Source organism: Bos mutus, chromosome 1, assembly GCF_027580195.1.
Source record: "Bos mutus isolate GX-2022 chromosome 1, NWIPB_WYAK_1.1, whole genome shotgun sequence".
NCBI lineage: Eukaryota > Metazoa > Chordata > Mammalia > Artiodactyla > Bovidae > Bos > Bos mutus.
The window spans coordinates 63,307,189-63,326,890 of NC_091617.1; the positions used below are offsets into that span (position 1 = coordinate 63,307,189).

Sequence of the window (19,702 nt, forward strand, 5' to 3'; positions counted from 1 at the left end):
ACAATTAGCTAGCAGCTATTTAGCTGTGGCAATGAAAACAAGAAGATGAATCTCACAGTCTTCTAAAGAAAATTAAAAATATATCATGAGTCTTTGAATTTGGGCAAATGGTTAGGACTGAAAGAAAACTCCAAGGTGATAGTTTGGGAAACAAATTACACACTCTTGAGTGACTGGGCAGTTGAAAGGTAGAAGGCATTTGAGGAGGGACTGGGGATGGTGGTGGAAATGAGTTAATGTTCCCTGCTTTCAGTTTAGAGTGATGACAAGCACCCATGTGGGCAAAAACTAAAAATTAAATGTTCAAAGCCAAGAACAAGAATGACATACAAAGCAAATAAACATGGTCAGCAGCATGTAAAAAGGTGTTAAATGGTTTTATCCTCTAACCTACTTACATGTGCTGTGGAGCATTGCTGTAGGAGCCATGTTCAAGCTTCTGCCACTTGCCCAGGTGAGCAGCTGATTTATGCAGCAAATCACAGTACTTGGATGGCAGCAGCTGTGTGGTGAGCATGACAAAAGCATTGATCCACACCATAATGAGGTGCTCACATGACCAGCGCATGTCATAGTACTGGGTACTCTGGAAGAGATTAGAAGAGAGAGAAATGATCCATGTGCTGGCGAGCAAGAAGGCAGGGATGGATGCGTGTACATACGCCCCGCAGATAATGCCACTCTGAGTCACACATGCATTTGCTGTCCTGCTGTCCGTGCAGAAATTTCAAGAGCAGAGTCCTCCAAAATCCTGCAGCCTGACTTTCTGGTTGCATGAGTTAGGGTTGGGAGGGAGAGGCAATGATACTTTAAGTTCTTTCTGTCTAGAAGTGAATGCTCTCTGTGAATGACCACTCCAGCTGCAGATGTGCTGCTCAATGGGTGAAGGAAGGGCACTAAAATGACCCAAAAGATTCTGGGCCCAAGTGACATCCAGACCATTTTTCTCTTCTACCAAAATAAAGTTTAAATAAAGGTTAGATTAAATTCAAGGAAACTCCTGATGACCATGTTAAGATCAACCATGGTAGGCTGTATTTTACTGAAACTTCAGTCCTCTTACACTACCATATACTGATTCTAAGTACAAGTTTATTCTCTCCAGAAACTGGGGGTGGGGGAAATCTAAAAAAAAAAGAAAGAAAGAAAACAAGAGGGGACCACCACGGGCTCATCACAGATATGGAAACATCTATCCACCAACCAGGTATTGGTGCACTCCAGATGCAGCCGAACTCCACCATCCAGGCTGCCGAAGGGGAGACAGAGAAAAGGGGGATTAAATAATACCCAGTTTATGTCATCCACACACAAATCCAGGAAGCGCGGGAAAGCACGTAACCTCTTACCTTCACAAAACACAGGGGAAGAAACGCAACATAGTAGGCACTGAAGAGAGAGTTGAAGAGAACTTCCTTGATCCTGTGGTTGAAATCTGCTTTCAGACATTCCACTTCATTGCGAATGAGGTCAGGAGACAGTGGGCAGCTGTGGGTGGGGATGGGCGTGGCATTATTAAACTGTTCTTTTAGAGACTCCAGCAATAAGGAGAGGAAGTCCTTGGATCTCGCCAAGCCACCCACAGTTGAGGCACTTTCCTCTACTGCCTGGTGCTGAACGGCATAGGGAAAGTCTGTGAGGAGGAGATGAGCTCTACTATCTTGGTGGAAACAGCAGAGAGGAACATAAACACCAAACCTGTAGAAAAACAGGAGTATGAAAATGAGACCACAGATGCCACCTAATATCAGACCTCATAACTATGTTAGTAAAATAGTCATGATTCTTCAGAATGAACCTAATATAATGGGGACTTGGCTGATGGCAAATTCATTATCTGGGAAGCTCTTTAATTTCTTCCCACAAAGGCAATATATATTCACTGTACGATAAGAAACTACAAAAAAAATCATGACAATTACCTAGAAATCATCCTTTTTATAATTTTTACAATTGGGTGCATAGGCTTTATATTTTTTCTATGTTTAGCTTCACACAGTATAAACTGTTTTGTATACTACTGTTTTAACTTTGGCTGTGTGATTATGTAGCTTGTATATACTGAGTATTTTCTCATGTCATTAAATGTTTTTGTTAACAATTCTAAAAGGTACTACAGTATCCTCATATAACTATACCATCCTTTACCTATTTCTCTCTTGTTAGAAACATACTATTTGTTATTTTCCACTATCATAATTACCAATGGAGTAAATAATTTCCCACACACATCTTTGTGTACATCTGGTATTTCTTGAAGGGTTGCCTTTTACTTCCCGTTTTCTCTTCTTAGTGGTGGGGCTCCCCTGCCTCCCCACAACATCACCCATATCACCACCCTAGCTCCCCTTGTTATTTTTCTCCACTGAACTGGTAAGATCATGTATTTTACATGTTTATTAGGTTTTTTATTTAGGGTTTTTTTCCCATTGGTCTAACCTCCCCTTACTACAATGTAAAAAGCTCCAGGAACCAGATATTTTAGTCTGTTTATTAGTTCACTGCTATATATATCCTTGATACCTATAATAGAGGCTGAAACATAGTAAGCACTAAATAAATACCTGATAAGAGTAATACAAACAATTCAGAAGTACAATAGATAAATTCTTACAGGTAAAATTACTTGGCTAGAGGACCAAAAATTTGTGAGACTTTTCGTAACTTCTTAAAGTTACTTCAAACTTTGGTTCCTTAAAAACATTTTAAACACTTCCCTAAGTCTTAAGAAACTTCCACGTTATAACCTAGGTCTGTATTAAAATAAAGTGGTCATTTCACTGATATAAATTTAGATATTAAAAATAGCGAATAAAAAGACACTTTATGAATTTTATTTTAAAAAAAATTAACAAATGTCACTTGTTCATAGTTCCCTATAGAGGGAGAAAGGATGACTTTATTACTAATTAAGAGGATGGTGAGCAGCAGCTCTGGGATCCAAAGTGAATGTGCCCTGGAGTAGCAGAAAGGGAGGTGAGTAAATGCAAAAGTATCAGGCAAAACTCACATGTGCAAAATTGCGAAAGCTAGAGAAGGCTGCAAGTTCAATACTGCTGAAACCGCACATGCAGGAGTGGGGTGAGAGCTGAGGTGTGGAGTAGATTGCCATGATGGCCCCGTTTCTTTACCCTTCCCAGTAGTTTCACCCACTGTCGCATAACTGCACAGCCCTCCTTCGCATAGAAGGAGACCCTGCCTAATCTCTGTGCTGGGCTCAACAGTGTGATCTGTTCTGGCCAATGGGATGTTAGCAGACACGCTAGGATGAGAAGCTTTAAATGGGCTTGTACATTCAGGCTTGTTCTTTTGCCACTCTGCCAGTTTCATGTGACCGTGTCCAGAGACGGTTGCCAGAGCATGAGACTCATGGAACAGAGCTTACTTGTCCTAGCTGCCTAAACAGACAGCTAAACAGACAGCCATCAGTCTCAAACATGTGACTGAACCCAGCTAAGATAAGATTGGGAGAGCCTCTTAACTTCCAGCTGATCCCAACATATGCACAATAAATACACAGAGTGTATGTATGCTACCACAGCTCTGCGGATGTTTGTTACCGCATCATATGTCAACAGATAACTGATACAGGGTAGCATCAAAGGCTTAGAGCATGGAGAGTTTTGTAAAGTACAAAAATGATTCATTAAAGAATTTTAAAGAGGGTTAGTACATATATTTAGACATAAACTTTGTTTGAATTACATGCTTATTTCATTGTTTTACAAGGGTATGGACAGCCTCCAAAAATAAGCTTCTTTACATATCTAAAAAGAAATGAAAAGGTTTGCTAGTCATTCTGATGATGGTAATCCTCTTCAGTCTAGCCAAAATATTCGTTGATATATCCATATATTAGCCTTTCAAGTTAGATATGGTTAATCTTCTACACTGGGACGACCCAGAGGGATGGTATGGGGAGGGAGGAGGGAGGAGGGTTCAGGATGGGGAACACATGTATACCTGTGGCGGATTCATTTTGATATTTGGCAAAACTAATACAATTTTGTAAAGTTTAAAAATAAAATAAAATTGTAGTTAGGAAAAAAAATAAAAATAAATAAATAAATAAATAAATAAATGATTCAATCAGATATTGCTAGTAAACAGAATAACTAAATAATTTGTTTTCAACTCAAAACAGGTGAAATGTTAATCTAGAAATACAGAAACAATTGATGTAAAATATGCACCTTATAAGGAATCTGAATCATGAAAAATGAAGTTTATAACAAGAAAAATCATTCTGTATGAACCAAGTTGATGAGTCCTTTAAATAATTGTTTAAGTATTATAATTAGAACCTTACAGAGTACAACCAATAGAAAGACTCTTCTTGCCACAAAGTCAGACTTGGCTGCACAGTCTCTGAGTATGTCTTTATTTTATACAGTCACGACATATAAATTCATGCTTATGCTATAGCATCCTAAATGGTGTAAAGCAATGATTCTCAAATTTGAGCTAGCATCAGAATCATCTGGAGGACTTGTGTTAAAACACAAATCGCTGGGCCATACTTTCTAGAGTTTCTGTTTCAGTCTGGGGTTGATTCCAAGAATTTCTAACAAATTTCTAGGAGGTAGTGATGCTCTTGTTCTGGGAGCCACATTTTGAGGACTACTGAATTTAGAGTAATGGTTAAGACAATGGCTCTGGAATCAAAAAGACCTGGGTCTTTCTCATTAATTGTCTAACCATAGGAAAATTTTTCAACTGCTTAATCTGTCTTTACCTATGTCAAAAATTGCTAATTGTCTGCCAATAGCTACTGTTCTGTTCTTCACAGCAACAGAAATTTTAGTTGAGATACAGCTCCCCTGCTGAAGATTCAGTTTTCCAGACTCCCTTACAATGTATTCTACTAGGGAAAGTGGAGCAAAAAGATAACAGAAGCTTGAGTCCTGACACCATGGAGCTACTACAACTATCCAAAATAACTTAAATACACACTGTACAGGAGAGAGGAATAAATTTCTAACTTTTAAAGCCTCCAGTATGTTGGATCTGTTACAGCAGATTTTATACTACTTCCTGGGTGATTGTAATGATTTCATGAGATGATGTTTATAAGCACCACCTAGCCCAACATTTAACACATAATAAGAGCTGAATAAATGATAGCTATCTGTTACATCTAATGAAGGTGGTTTTAGCCAAATGTATACAAATTAAAAAACTATGCAAGATATTTAGTTTAATAAGGTAAAATCTACAATAAAACACAATTCAACCATCAGAATGGCTAAAATTTTTCAAATGGAAAACATCAAATGCTGACAAAACTGTGTAGCTGTCAGACTCTTACAGTATTGGTGAAAGGATAAAATGATACCACTTCTTTGAGAAAAAGTCTGATAGACTCTAATTAAACTAAACATACTCCTACCTTGTGGCCTAGCAATGCCACTCCTACATATAATTCTCCCAAGAGAATGTAAAGGTAGCTTTACAAAAAAAGACTTGTATAAGAATGTGTATAATAGTTTGGTTTTTTTTTAAAGAGTAGTCAAAAACTAGAAACAACCCTGATGTCAAACAAGAGGAAAATAAACTGTGGTATATTCATGCAATGAACTATTATTTATAATATGTAACCATAGACAAATCTCAAAAACAACATGCTGAGTCAAAGATGGCTTGAAAGTGTACATATTGTACAATTCCATTTATATGACATTCTAGAACTGGCAACCTAATCTCTGGTGGGGGAAAAATAATCAAAACAGTGGTTGGCTCTGGGATGCAAAGGGTGGGGTTTGACTGGAAAGGGACATGAAGGAATCTCTGGAGTAATAGTGACATTCCATACTGGGATGAGGTTTTGATTTACACATGTATATGCATTTATCAAAACTCAGCAAATGTACACAAGATTTGTGAATTTTACTGTATATGAATTTTATATGGTAAATAAAGCTAATGAAAATGTTCTCCATTGGTACTGCTCAGGAACAACCTTAGTTTTTATCCATTGCCCTAACTCTATTCCAGTTTAGAAAATAAATTATTCGGTCACCCTACCCACTGATTTTTTTCCAATTGCCTAAACCTCAGATTTGCATTGAAGAATTTCATTTCCCTCCCTTTTATACCATCATCTGGCATGACCCAATAATTTCTTAAGACTTACTAATAAAATAGTAAAACTGGAGTACTCACGGGTAGCCAAGGAAAAGGAGATTGAGGACTGAATGGCTTCGGAAGAGATTGACGAGGGTCCAACAAAGTACCCATCCACACAAAGTAAGTAGCACCAAGCGGGCTGATATCAGAACCATGTAGTGAATCATTGACGATGCACCCGCCTTAGTGGCCTATAAGTTTGGAAGCACCAAAAATAAAAGTTTATAAATGACCTTACTCAAAAGCAATGTGACTCCAGTAAGGACTTAGTAAATTTAGAGGAAGATAAACTTGGGGGGCGGGGGCGGTGAAGGAAGGAAAGGAGAAAAACTGCCCATCTCGCTTTATTTTCCTCTTTCTTGAAGGTTCAGATCACTCCAGGCAGTTAGCTGTTTCCTCCTTACATTCCCATAGTGCCTCACACAGACCTCCACACAATTTCTTATGAAATTGTCTAATTTATTTACATTGGGGCTTCTCAAAGTATGTTCCATTAACCACACTCATCAGAATCACTGGGGCTGCTCACTGTACATGCAAATTCCTACTTGCTTTCATCATCAGGTATAGGGAACAAACTCACAAGTTAAGGAACCTGTATTTTAACAACCCACCAAGTGATTTTTATATACATAAAAATAGTGAGCCACTAGTTTGACTCCAGACTAGACAATAGCCTCAACAGCAGCAACAGTGTTTCTATTTTTCTTTGAATCTTCCCCCCAATATGCTTGCTGAATTTATGTTTAGTAAATTATGGAAACTTCAAAAAGTAATGAGATCTTCTTTGACAAATCCCTATATAAATAGAAGGTTTGATGGGTTTTTTTTTACTTTAGCAAACATGAAAATAACGCATGGTCCTTACTTCTAGATCTTCACATCACAGCTGTTCAAATACTCTTCTTTAATCTTGAATCTTTAAAACTGATTAAATATAGTAAGAAACCATAGTTGTCTAAACATGAGGCTCTGCAATGTCATTTTCTTACAAATTGAACCAGGAAGGAGGGAATGAGTGAAATGCAGGGGAAAATGACAGATTCTTATAAGCTCTGGAACAGCAATGTCAGAACTCAGAAAAACAATTGTCTGGAGTCAATAGCACATGGAAAAGGAGGAGTTTTCCAGGTACCTCCTATGTATGCATTTCTTAGTTCACCCAACATGCTATCAATACACAGCATAAATAATATACACACAATATATGCTGTTTGTGTAGTTACTTATAAAAGCATAAAAGCAGTTAATTAATACTACTGCCTGAGCCTCAAAACTGTGGAGTAGGCTCAACGTGTTCTCAGTAATAGCATGGCAAATAGTTGCATATTATTCCCGATACATACTTCATGCCAGTGTACCTCATGTGTCAAAGATAAGAGAAGGCATTTAAGCAACTGGAATTACTTCAGTGCCTCCACTCTTGAATGTTTAGGGTTAGTTAACAACAACAACAAAAAGGCTGTTTCTGCCTAGTGTCACCACAGCAGCAGAACCTGAATGTATTTATAATTTCTGCCATATTCCAGAGTCCAAGCTCTTAACCACAAAGCTAGTGGAGGTGATGGAATTCCAGTGGAGTGATTTCAAATCCTAAAAGATGATGCTGATAAAGTGCTGCACTCAATATGTCAACATATTTGGAAAACTTAGCAGTGGCCACAGGAATAGAAAAGGTCAGTTTTTATTCCAATCTCAAAGAAGGGCAATGCCAAAGAATGTTCAAAGTACTGTACAATTGTGTTAGTTTCACATGCTAGCAAGGTAATGCTCAAAATCCTTCAAGCTAGGCTTCAACAGTACATGAACTGAGAACTTCCAGATATACAAGCTGGTTTTAGAAAAGGCAGAGGAACCAGAGATCAAATTGCCAACATCCACTGGATCATAGAAAAAGCAAGTGAATTCCAGAAAAACATCTACTTGTGCTTCATCAATTACTCTGAAGACTTTAACCGTGTGGATCATAACAAACTGTGGAAAATTCTTTAGAGGTGGAAATACCAGACCATCTTACCTGTCTCCTGAGAAACCTGCATGCAGGTCAAGAAGCAACAATTAGAACCAGACATGGAACAACAGACTGGTTCAAAACTGAGAAAGGAGCTTGTCAAGGCTGTATATTGCCACCTTGCTTATTTAACTTCTATGCAGAGTACATCATACAAAATTCTGGGCTAGATGAAGCACAAGCTGGAATCAAGATTGACGGGAGGAAGACCAACAACCTCAGATATGCAAATACCACCACTCTAATGGCGGAAAGTGAAGAGGAACTAAAGAACCTCCTGATGAGGGTGAAAGAGGAGAGTGAAGAGGCTGGCTTAAAACTCAACATTCAAAAAACCAAGATCTTGGCATCTGGTCCCATTACTTCAGGGCAAATAGATGGGGAAAAAGAGGAAGCACTGACAGATTTAATTTTGGGGGGCTCCAAAATCACTGCAGAAGGTGACTTCACCCATGAAATTTTTTTTCCTTGGAAGGAAAGCTATGACCAATCTAGACAGCGTATTAAAAAGCAGAGATATCACTTTGCTAATAAAGGTCCACATAGTCAAAGCTATGGTTTTTCCAGTGGTCAATGCATGGATGTGAGAGCTGGACCATAAAAAAGGCTGAGCGCCAAAGAATTGATGCTTTCGAACTGTGCTCCTGGAGAAGACTCTTGAGAGTCCCATGGACTGGAAGGAGAACAAACCAGTCAATCCTAAAGGAAATCAACCCTAAATATTCATTGGAAGGACTGATGCAGAAAGTAAACCTCCAATACTATGGCCAACTTACGCAAAGAGCCTCCTCAATGAAAAAGACTCTGATGCCAGGAAAGACTGAGGGCAAGAGGAGACGGGGCAACGGAGGACGAGACGGTTGGGTGGCATGACCGACACAATGGATACGTGTTTGAGCAAGCTCCAGGGGATAGTGAAGGGCAGGGAAGCCTGGAGTGCTGCAATCCATGAGGTCACAAACAGCTGGACACTACTTAGTGACTAAACAACAGTAAACTCTCTGAAGTTGTGCAAAAGCTGTTAAAACTATTCTTAAGTAAAAGAAACAATAGAGTTTTTCAAGGTATAGCCCTTGTAGCTCCAAAGAAGAAATCTCTATTTATGAAGGGCTTACACACTAACTAGAAGGGTTTACATACTAATCTGACATACACAAGCACCATTTCTAAGTAACCAAAAAAGATGAAACAAAATCAATCCTTGCCTCTTTTAACAGGTGTAAACATAAAATCCTACTGAGTTTCTCTAAAGAAAGAAGAGACTTTCTCAAATATTCAAAAGCAAGAACCTAATTTCATGACCTAAATAAAGACCTTGGGATTAAAAAATCATAGATAGCCTTTCCCACCGTGAAAAACCTGCACTCTTACTATCAATATTTTAAAGTTAACTTCAAATAGCTTTCAGATTATGACTTAATTATCTGCAATTATTCTGTGCTCACAGAAATAAGGGTCCTGAAAATCAGAGCCTGCAGACACAGACTTCCCATGTATGTTTTAGAAGAAAAGAGTTGACCCTAAGTTAGCTGTGATTATAGCAATGATTTATTCAAAATTTCACAGCTAAAAACAAATTATTAGCCATTTTAGCTAAGTTAACATTTTTTGTTTTTGTATTCATTTATAGGGCACAAAATGGCAACCCACTCCAGTGTTCTTGCCTGGAGAATCCCAGGGACAGGGGAGCCTGGTGGGCTGCCGTCTATGGGGTCACACAGAGTCGGGCACGACTGAAGTGACTTAGCAGCAGCAGCACAGGGCACAAGATAAATTTTAAAATACACATTTATCTTCTTCACTGGGGTTTACAAGTATAAAAAAATTATTTTAACAATGGCCATTTCATAAAAAGATCATATTAATGTTAACATGGTCTTTTTAATTAATTAGGTTCTAATCTTCAGGATTAGTCCTATGCAAATGTGGATGCTGTCTTTTAAAAATTCTAAGTTTTAATAAACTCAAATGTCTCTTGCTAGCAACTCCACAAATGGTACATAAATAATTCCAAGTGAATGTTACTTGAATCACTGTTTTAGATGCAACTTTCCCTAGTAACAGTTACCTAAAATCCATCCTATTTTTACCATAACTATCAAAATTAGAAAGATTATACTGAAGGACTCAGAAGCTAGAATTAAGCTCCTACTGGACAAACAGAATTTCTAACAGCTGAATTAGTATATCACACTTGAACTTTGAATATATTATGAGAAAACCTTTTTAAAAAAACTGGCACAGTTCATGTGAGAGTAAAGAAATTATTTATAACAGCATTTAAATTATACTTTGACACCTCACATTTTCAACCTGAACACATCCTAGTGACTAGCTCTAGCTACAAGTGATAGAATACAATGAATGAGCTGTTACCTCTGAGATGAGAGCCCATACAAGCCTCCTTGCAAGCATCACTGTGATGAATGCTGCCAGGTGGTAATCAATGAGATGAAAATTCTGTAAGAGAAACAAATAACTACATCAGAAAGAAATATGGATATCCAGTTGTAACTACCACATGAAGAAGCTTGCCCCCTCAAAAGGTCTTCTTATATCACCTTACATTTACAGACCACAGGAATTGGGGAGACTTTAAAGAGACTACCTACCTTCTCCTTCTTTCATGACAAATTGCTTTAATTTTTAAAACACTATTTTAAACTATCTGGAATGTAATCTTCTCTGTTCTTGAAAGTTTACTGTATTAAAAGGAAAAGACTGCAGTTTTGGGTTAATAAGTACCAACCTGCAGAATTATGACAAGAATAATTTATCTAAAATGCCATACTTATAATGAGTGTCAAATTTAAATTTCCAGTCTCTAAGAGCTACTGTGGTTGGTCTCTCTTTAAGAAAACTTAAATTAATCTAACTGGGCATCTATTAACCTAAACTCCCTAACTCACTGATATATCAACACATTCAGTCTTTTCCCTTAACTTGATTCTGAAACATGTCTTATGTTGATCTCTTCTTCCTGTAAAATGACAGCATTACCTAGATGCTATGTATGGCTCCTTCTAGTTCTAAGTCTGTATATTTAACTGTAATAATAAAATAAAAAGTCATTAGTGGCAAAAAAAATAGGATATATTTTAATTTTGATGATCAAAAGGTCTCTAAGTTTCTACAGTTCTCCTTCCAGAATTTCTCAACTCATTCAATAAATATGAGCTGGGCACCCAGTTTGCTTAAGAGGGAAAGGCAATAACAATAAACAAGCTAACAAGCAAAAGCATTTCAAACAATTATGCTGCTGGTAAGAAAAAAAACAGTAATGACTAGGAAGGGAAGTGTAGAACCAATTTAAACTGGTGATTAGGAAGGTTATCTCTAAGAAGGCAGCATTTGGCTGAAGGCGGCATTTAGGCTGACAGCTGAATGACAAAAACGCACCAGCCAAGAGAAGATAGGTGCTGAGCACTCCAGCCAAGGAAAAGTAATCACATAGCTCTAAGGCAGGAAAATATATGCCTGGTATGTCTCAAAATCAGCAAGAAGGCTCAAATGAGGTAATGAGCAATAAAGACTGAGTTTACTTTTTTTCCCCTAAGGGGTAGTTATAGGAGTGTTTTAGGCAAAAGGTGCCATGATTCTATTTGTATTTTTACATTCTCATGCTGATTGCTGTGTGGAAAATATATTGTATTGGGGAAAGATCAGTAAAGAAGCTATTGCTTTAAATTCAGGTGAGAAAACATGATCACTCAAACAGGGTCAGCAGCAATTGGGAGTTGCCAGATCTGGGATACATTTTAAAGTTAAAGCAGTCAGAATACCAAGAGAATGAATGGCTTACTGCTTCTCAGACTATTTCCTTTTCTCTAAGCGTTTAGAAAGAAAAAAAGTCAAGTCGCTCAGTCGTGTCTGATTCTTTGCGACCCCATGGACTGTACCCTACCAGGCTTCTCCATCCATGGGATTTTCCAGGCAAGAGTACTGGAGTGGATTGCCATTTCCTTTTCCAGAAGATCTTCCCGACCCAGGGATAGAACCCAGGTCTCCCGCATTGTAGGCAGACGCTTTACTGTCTGAGTCACCAGGGAAGTGTTTACATCCTAACAATTATTTATTCCCCCTTGAGACTCCTCCATGCTTACCCTATTTCTTTAAAATAATGCAAGAAAATTCACTACATCCCCTAGCTAATGTCTGGGGGTCTTATTTATATGTATCACCAGTCCATCTAAGACATTTTTTATATAAAAAAAATTTAAGTGCCTAAGGTATTTCATTGTTAAACACATTTATATTCTAAATCATTGAAAAATAGTAATTTACATTTGGTTAACCTTTATAAACCAGAATATTTGATTAATCAGAGCACTCCACTCCTGAATATTCTGAATAATTTCCTATATTACTACTAGCTTGTATTTTTCTTAGGGTTAAGACTAACTCATATAATTGTTTGATAGTTAGAATGATATTTTACATATTCAGGTGCCCACATTTTCTTTCTGATAATTACTAAGATCTTGAAAAGGAAAAAGGAAAACCTAACATGTAAATCTGACAAGCGTCTGAGTCAGGCATGCCTAATGGAAGAAAGCTTAAAAGAGACAAATCACTAGCTGAAATGTAAATCCCATGGTGAGCGTCCCAGTCAAGGAATCAGATCTCTGGCAGCCCATTCATCTTTAACAGTTCACTGATGCAGGCCCCAGATTCATGAGCTAACTCTTATTTGCTATTCTACATATGCTACTTATAGTTCCACAGTTAAATTTTAAGCTTTGTGTGATCAAGGATCATATGTGACAGATAAGTTAGCCAGCTCACATGACACTCTCCTTTAAGTGTGCCTTCCTCTACTGTAGAGACTGGAAAGCTAAAAACTACATGCCCAAACTTTCTTGTAACTGAACTTACTAGATTTAATATCTGCCAGCCACAAGGCACCACATAAACTGAGTGAAGTGGGGAGAGGGGCAGGGTAAAAGGCACCCACTTTTGGTGGTATGAGTCACAGCAAAGTAAGCATAATTCTAGAGTCAGCAGCTTCCCAATTATAACAGGAGCACTGGCTCCCTTCATTTCAAGGCAACATTTGTAACGGACTTTTACAAGAACTCTTGTCAGAAATTGACTGGGAAGTTGTCAGAAGTTGACGGGGAAGAGTTCTGTGATTAACCTGAAAATTCAGTAAGCGACAAGTTTCCACAGGATGTCAAAGTGGAAACAGTATAATGAACTAACCAACAGTACTCATGGAGTAAATTAAGAATAAATACAGGGAGTAGAGCATAGCAGATAGGTCTGGATTTGAGTATTCACTTGATCACATGTGATTTTAAGCCAGTTTCATAATCTCTAGGTCTCATATTTCTCACTTATAAAATGGGAATCATAGAGTAATACCTACTTGTTTTTAGAAGGAATAAATGAGATAATAATACACTATATAATAATAATAATAAACTATGCAAATAGCACAGTAAATATATTAATAAGTATCTGCCAATGTCACTGTTACAATACAGGTATTTAGATTATAGAACTACATAGTGGAAGAAGCCTTAAGATCATCTAATCCAACCTTCTCATTCTGTAACACCATGGCCAAAGAAGGATGAATGAAGTAGGGTTCCTATACTCAATAAACTCATAATCCAGGTAGAAAACAAAACCCTATTTTTAAAAAAGCAATTATTTGACACTAAATCATTATAATTCTTAAAATAAAGAAACTAAACTTTTCTTCACCTGGTATTAAGCCGAGAGATGATCAATATGGAAAGAAAATTCTTAACGGTTAATTTTAGGAGCAACCAAGTGATACAAATATTTAAAATAAAATTGTTTATTCCCTTCTCATATAGTCTTGAATATTTTGGTCCACATTTCCTATGTTCACCAGACCAGGGAGATTTTCTAATCATTTAGAAGTCTCAGACAATATAAGCTACCAGGACAATAGTCTTTCTCCTAGAGCACATCTCTATAATCCATCCAAATCTTCCATTGCCAACCCCTTACTTACCAGGTCACCTGACTACCCTGAACTGGAATATTACCACAGTGTTCCTAAAAACTGGAAAGAGAGCAGTAGAAACCTACAATATATTTTGATGTACTTCAGCAGAGATAGCTAGTTCTTGCCTCTAGTTTACTTTTATAACGGAACCCAATTTCATCCATGGTTAATGATGAACTCAGCTAAGGGGCTATATTGTCCAGCTTCTCTTACAGTTAGGAGCAGATACATGTCAAAATGATATGAACCTGGTCTAAATGAAAACACTCTCCTTTATGTTTCCCCATGTTCTTTTCTCTTTCTGCTAATCAGGGACAGATCACATCCACTTTAGATGTAGAGAAAGCTAAACATCAAAACCTTTTTATGATACTGTTTTAATAAATTACTTAAATGTTTTCCACATTTTCTTTATATTTTTTTCCTATCTCTGGTTATGGACCAAAGCCAGATATTTAACAATTTTATGATATTACGTTCTGAAAGTAATCTGCATTTTAATATAAAAACATTTTATTCCAAGAAAAATAATTTCTACATGAAAGTTTTCCAACTAGTTTCTTGGCTAAGTAACATGAAGAACTTAGAGGCCTACTAAGACTTACCAATGAAGTACAAGAGGCAGGATGATTATATGGATACCACCACACTGTTTTATAGATGTTGATGTACTGAATGAACAGAGCAACCAGCAAGTAGATGAAAAAGAGAAATTCAAAGAGCAGGCTTCCATCCACAGGCAAATCAGGAATTTGGCAATGACGAACAGGACCTGGGGTGATTAAGGCTGTGATAGGTGGGACCGGAAGGCCAATAGCACTACCATTCCTGAGAAGAGAAAACTATAGTTAAATCAAATGGTGATACCTTTCAGTGTCAAAGAGCACAAAGGAGTCCTGCTTCCTTAGTCACCTGTACTTTTAACTGTTGGTCTTCCTCAAGACTCTACTCTGGGACCTTTCGCTCTTCTCTTTTCCCTCTACAACACTCTCTCAGTCATGTAATACGTGGTCATGGCTTCCACTATCTCCTACATGCTGAAAACGAAAATTTCTCTCCATAAAGCTCACTGCTGCATTTTAGATCCACGTCATCAAGCTGTCTACTGGACATCTCTGTGTTTCTCTTCCTAAAGTCCTGATCATAGTCTATGGCCCACGCAGTTAGCTGCCCAAACCAGAAACCTGGGAGTCATATTAGGAATCTTCTTCTCTAAATCACTCTCTAAATCATATATACTCCACTTCATAAATCTTTTTCCAAATTGCACTCTCCTCTCTGAACCCATAGCCTTAGTTCAAGGAGTTGCCATTTTTCATCTGAACTACTGTAGTAACGGCATCTGGTCCCATCACTTCAAAGGAAATGGATGGGGAAACAGTGGAAACAGTGTCAGACTTTATTTATTTTTTTTTGGGGGGGGGGTTCCAAAATCACTGGAGATGGTGACTGCAGCCATGAAATTAAAAGACGCTTACTCCTTGGGAGGAAAGTTATGACCAACCTAGATAGCATATTCAAAAGCAGAGACATTATTTTGCCAACAAAGGTCCGTCTAGTCAAGGCTATGGTTTTTCCAGTGGTCATGTATGGATGTGAGAGTTGGACTGTGAAGAAAGCTGAGCGCCGAAGAATTGATGCTTTTGAACTGTGGTGTTGGAGAAGACTCTTGACAGTCCCTTGGACTGCAAGGAGATCCAACCAGTCCATTCTGAAGGAGATCAGCCCTGGGATTTCTTTGGAAGGAATGATGCTAAAGCTGAAACTCCAGTACTTTGGCCACCTCATGTGAAGAGTTGACTCATTGGAAAAGACTCGGATGCTGGGAGGGATTGGGGGCAGGAGGAGAAGGGGACGACAGAGGATGAGATGGCTGGATGGCATCACTGACTCGATGGACGTTGAGTCTGAGTGAACTCCGGGAGCTGGTGATGGACAGGGAGGCCTGGCGTGCTGCGATTCATGGGGTCGCAAAGAGTCGGACACGACTGGACTGAACTGAACTGAACTGTCGTAATCCCTCTAAATTCAAGTCTATTTTCACCAAATCCTCCAACCTGCCTTTAAACATCTTTCTAAAGTGAAATTCTGATAGTATACTCTCTTGCCTAAAACTCTTCAATGCTCTCTACTGCTGGTAGCATAACACCCAAAAATGTTTATTCCTATAAGGCTCTCTGCTTAACAAACTAGTTTCATCTCTTATCACTCCTCCACATGCACCCTAAACACTACCCATGCTATTTGCTATCTGTGAATATATATATATATATATATATGCTTTGTACACAATATTCCTTTTACCAGCAATGTCCTCTAAAACCACCTTCCTTAACCCTTCACATATACATTTTTAGAGAAAATTCGAGACTTTTTAAATAATCAAACAAAACCTCTAAAAGATTACTCTGACTCTATCAAAATCAATTCATCTCTCCTCCGTGCCACTATTACACCTAAACAATGCCTTTATTGCACTTTTCAATTGTTCAATTTTCAAAAATTGTTACATAATTTTTTCATACTGTTGTGTAGCTTTTTGTGTACATCTTTTTGTCTATCATCATAATCTTAAGGACAGAGACAGTACTTCTCCTAGTTCACTGTAATTATATACCTTTAGGTTGAGAAGACAGTAAACCAATACAGTCATGAAAAAGAGGGAGCTCTCTCAAAACACAGATTAAAATGTAGAAATTTTAATTCCTATCTTATTCTTTTACGCTCTCTTACAGGTCACAACTAGCTGGACTATCTAAAATGATAAGATAAGGCTAAAGAATAAAATTTCCCATTATTTGTATGCCTGTGAACAGTAAGAGATCTAAGGTTCTATGATGTTAATAGAACAAGGAAAAGAGGCTTCATTTGGCTATTTCCAAAGAAGATTCTCAAGAGGGAATAATTATTGTTACCATTCTACTCTAAAATTTCCAAATACAGAATTCTAGCATTAGTATGTGACACTGACAGCACTTAAAGTGACTCATGGGAATATAAACTCTGCTCATTCTGAACCATTCTGAATAGTTAAGAATATCATGGCAGAAACTAGAAGGGAAGTGATCTAGAAGGGAAGAACAGGGATGGGTGAGGGTTGGAAAAATTTTTAAAGTTTCTTCCCCTCAATCTCAGAGTACATTGCAATAGAGCAAGCTTACCAAGGACTGGGTTGTGATCTACCAGTAGGTCTCAAAACTTCATCTGCTCAATCATAAATTAATCATTAATACACCAGTGCCCTCTGATCTGTTCTGGGAGCTGGGCCACAGCACTACGCAACTCCAGGAAGTGTTACACATAAAGAATAGGACATGAAAGATTCTCTCTGGAGTTGTTCAAGTTGGTGGACTTGAATGGAAAGAAATAATGCCAACAACCATTCTATTGCCTCACTCCATTTAATCACAAAATATGGGAAAAAAATTCTGAGGAGTCTCTACTCTAGAACAAGCTAAATATTCTCTAGAACAAATAAAATTTCCTATTCCTCTTCAGTCAAAAGTATATGCTAAACTATTTGTTATGATTTAAAAGTTAAAATGGTTTTCATAGAATTTTCCTAAATAAAGCAGACTAATGTGCTTCTGCCGTTAACAAAGTTATTAACACTCTGGGCTTCAAGAAAAATATTCAAAACAAAGCACAAAAGATCTATATGTGTGAAACTACCATATGATCCAGCAATCCCACTCCAGGACATACATCCAGAGAAAACCATAATCCAAAAAGACACAAGCATCCCACTGTTCAGTGCAGCACCATTTACAACAGCCAAGACATGGAAGCAATTAAATGCCCATCAACAGAGGAATGGATAAAGAAGATGTAGTACATAAATACCATGGGATATTCCTCAGCCACAAAAACAGAAAATGAAATAATGCTATTTGCAACAACATGAACAGACCCAGAGATCATCATAGTCATTAAGTCAGACAGAGAAAGACAAGTATTGTATGACAGAGAGCTTATATGTGAAATCTTAAAAAAGCTATAAATGAACTTATTTACAAAAGAGAAATAAAACCACAGATGTAGAAAACAAACTTATGGTTATCAGGGGGAAGTGGAGGGGAGGGATGAACTGGGAAATTAGGATTGACATATACACACTACTATTTATAAAAGAAATAACTAATAAGGACCAACTGTACACCACTGGAAACTCTACTCAATACTCTATAACGATCTATATGGTTATGGAGTGGATATATGTGTATATATAACTGATTCACTTTGCTGTATAGCAGAAATTAACACAACGTTGTAAATCAACTACTCTCCAATAGAATTTTTTTAAAAAAAGGATTCACTCAATCCTTCTCCCCTCTATTTGGAGAAGTGCCACTCGTCTGAATGCCCATTAAAATTTGGTCCCCAGTTCCCTTATCACATTTATCATTTAACACTGACATATTCTCTCCCCTGCTGGGCAGTAAGCCACTTGTAATCAGAAATCAAGATGTTAGGGAACCATTGACCAAAACCACCCACCTTGGCATAATAATAACTGCTTGCATGAGTTGTCTCATAACAGGAAATCCCAATAAGGAAAATGATGCTGCTGCTGAAAACCAACTGGAAGAATTTGGGAAGGGCCGAAAGGAGGAAGGAGATGCCAGCCCATAATATGTCCTCTAACCTCCCAGAAACCTTCATGCTAGAATCCATCTTGGCTGAAAGATGGAGTGTGCCACCAGGAAGTACCCTGAGTCAGACCAAGTATGGGCAAAGCAAGGTGACTGGCCAGAGACAACTTGGAAAGCTAACCCTATTACCCGTAACACCTGAGACTGCAAGCCACGTGGCAGAGCAGTTCTCCAGGCTTTCCTTACCTTGCTGCTCTCCACCTGGGTGCCCCTTCCCAATAAAGTCTTTTGCTTTGTCAGTTAAAAAAACTTTTTCTTAAAGATCTGTATTTGTGATATCCTATACAACCTTGGCTATTATACTTCAAGCCAAGAGACAGAAAGACAAACATCAAATAAAGTGATCCAGAACATCAGAGGGAAAGAGGAAAGTATTTTCATACATTGAAAATTTGAGGGGATATATGATCAAAGCATTTTAAAACCAAAAACAAACAAAAAAGAGCTAAAATAAACAGACTTAGTCAATACATCTCAGAAAATTAATTACAGAAAAATTTGAGAAACTTTAGAGAGAAATCACTTAAGAAAAGTTAAAAGCATTGTTCCTCTGAAAGAATATAAAATAGATTCAAGAAAAGCAAAGTGACACAAAGGTTTGAGATACAATGTGGGAGAGTTCCAGTCCCAGATTTCCCCTTAACCAGTTGTGGGTTTTTTGTTGTTTTTGTTTGTTTGTTTTTGGCTATGCTGGGTCTTTGTTGAAGTGTGCGTGCTTAGTTGCCCTGGGGTACATGGGATCTCAGTTCCCTGACCAGGGATCGAACCCATGTCCTCTGCTTTGGAAGGCAGATTTTTAACCACTGGACCACTAGGGAAGTCCCCCATTTGTGGTTTTTGAGACAATAACTTGACATCCCTAAGCCTCATTCTCTTCATCTATAATACAAGGGTTGGAAAAGATTCTCTTTAAAAAAATTTTCTCAATGCTAA

The 19,702-nt window shown here is 37.8% G+C and overlaps 1 protein-coding gene across 1 annotated transcript in view; it reads right to left on the bottom strand.

Moving 5' to 3' along the window:
* Positions 1-19,702, bottom strand: part of TMEM39A (transmembrane protein 39A) — a 29,093-nt gene that overhangs the window by 4,519 nt on the left and 4,872 nt on the right. The window contains exons 3-7 of the mRNA XM_005905440.3: positions 14,723-14,945; positions 10,514-10,597; positions 6,163-6,317; positions 1,350-1,698; positions 399-586 (exon numbers count right to left, since the gene is read on the bottom strand). Of these exons, the coding sequence (XP_005905502.1) occupies positions 399-586; positions 1,350-1,698; positions 6,163-6,317; positions 10,514-10,597; positions 14,723-14,945 (999 nt within the window). The remainder of the gene's footprint in view (positions 1-398; positions 587-1,349; positions 1,699-6,162; positions 6,318-10,513; positions 10,598-14,722; positions 14,946-19,702) is intronic.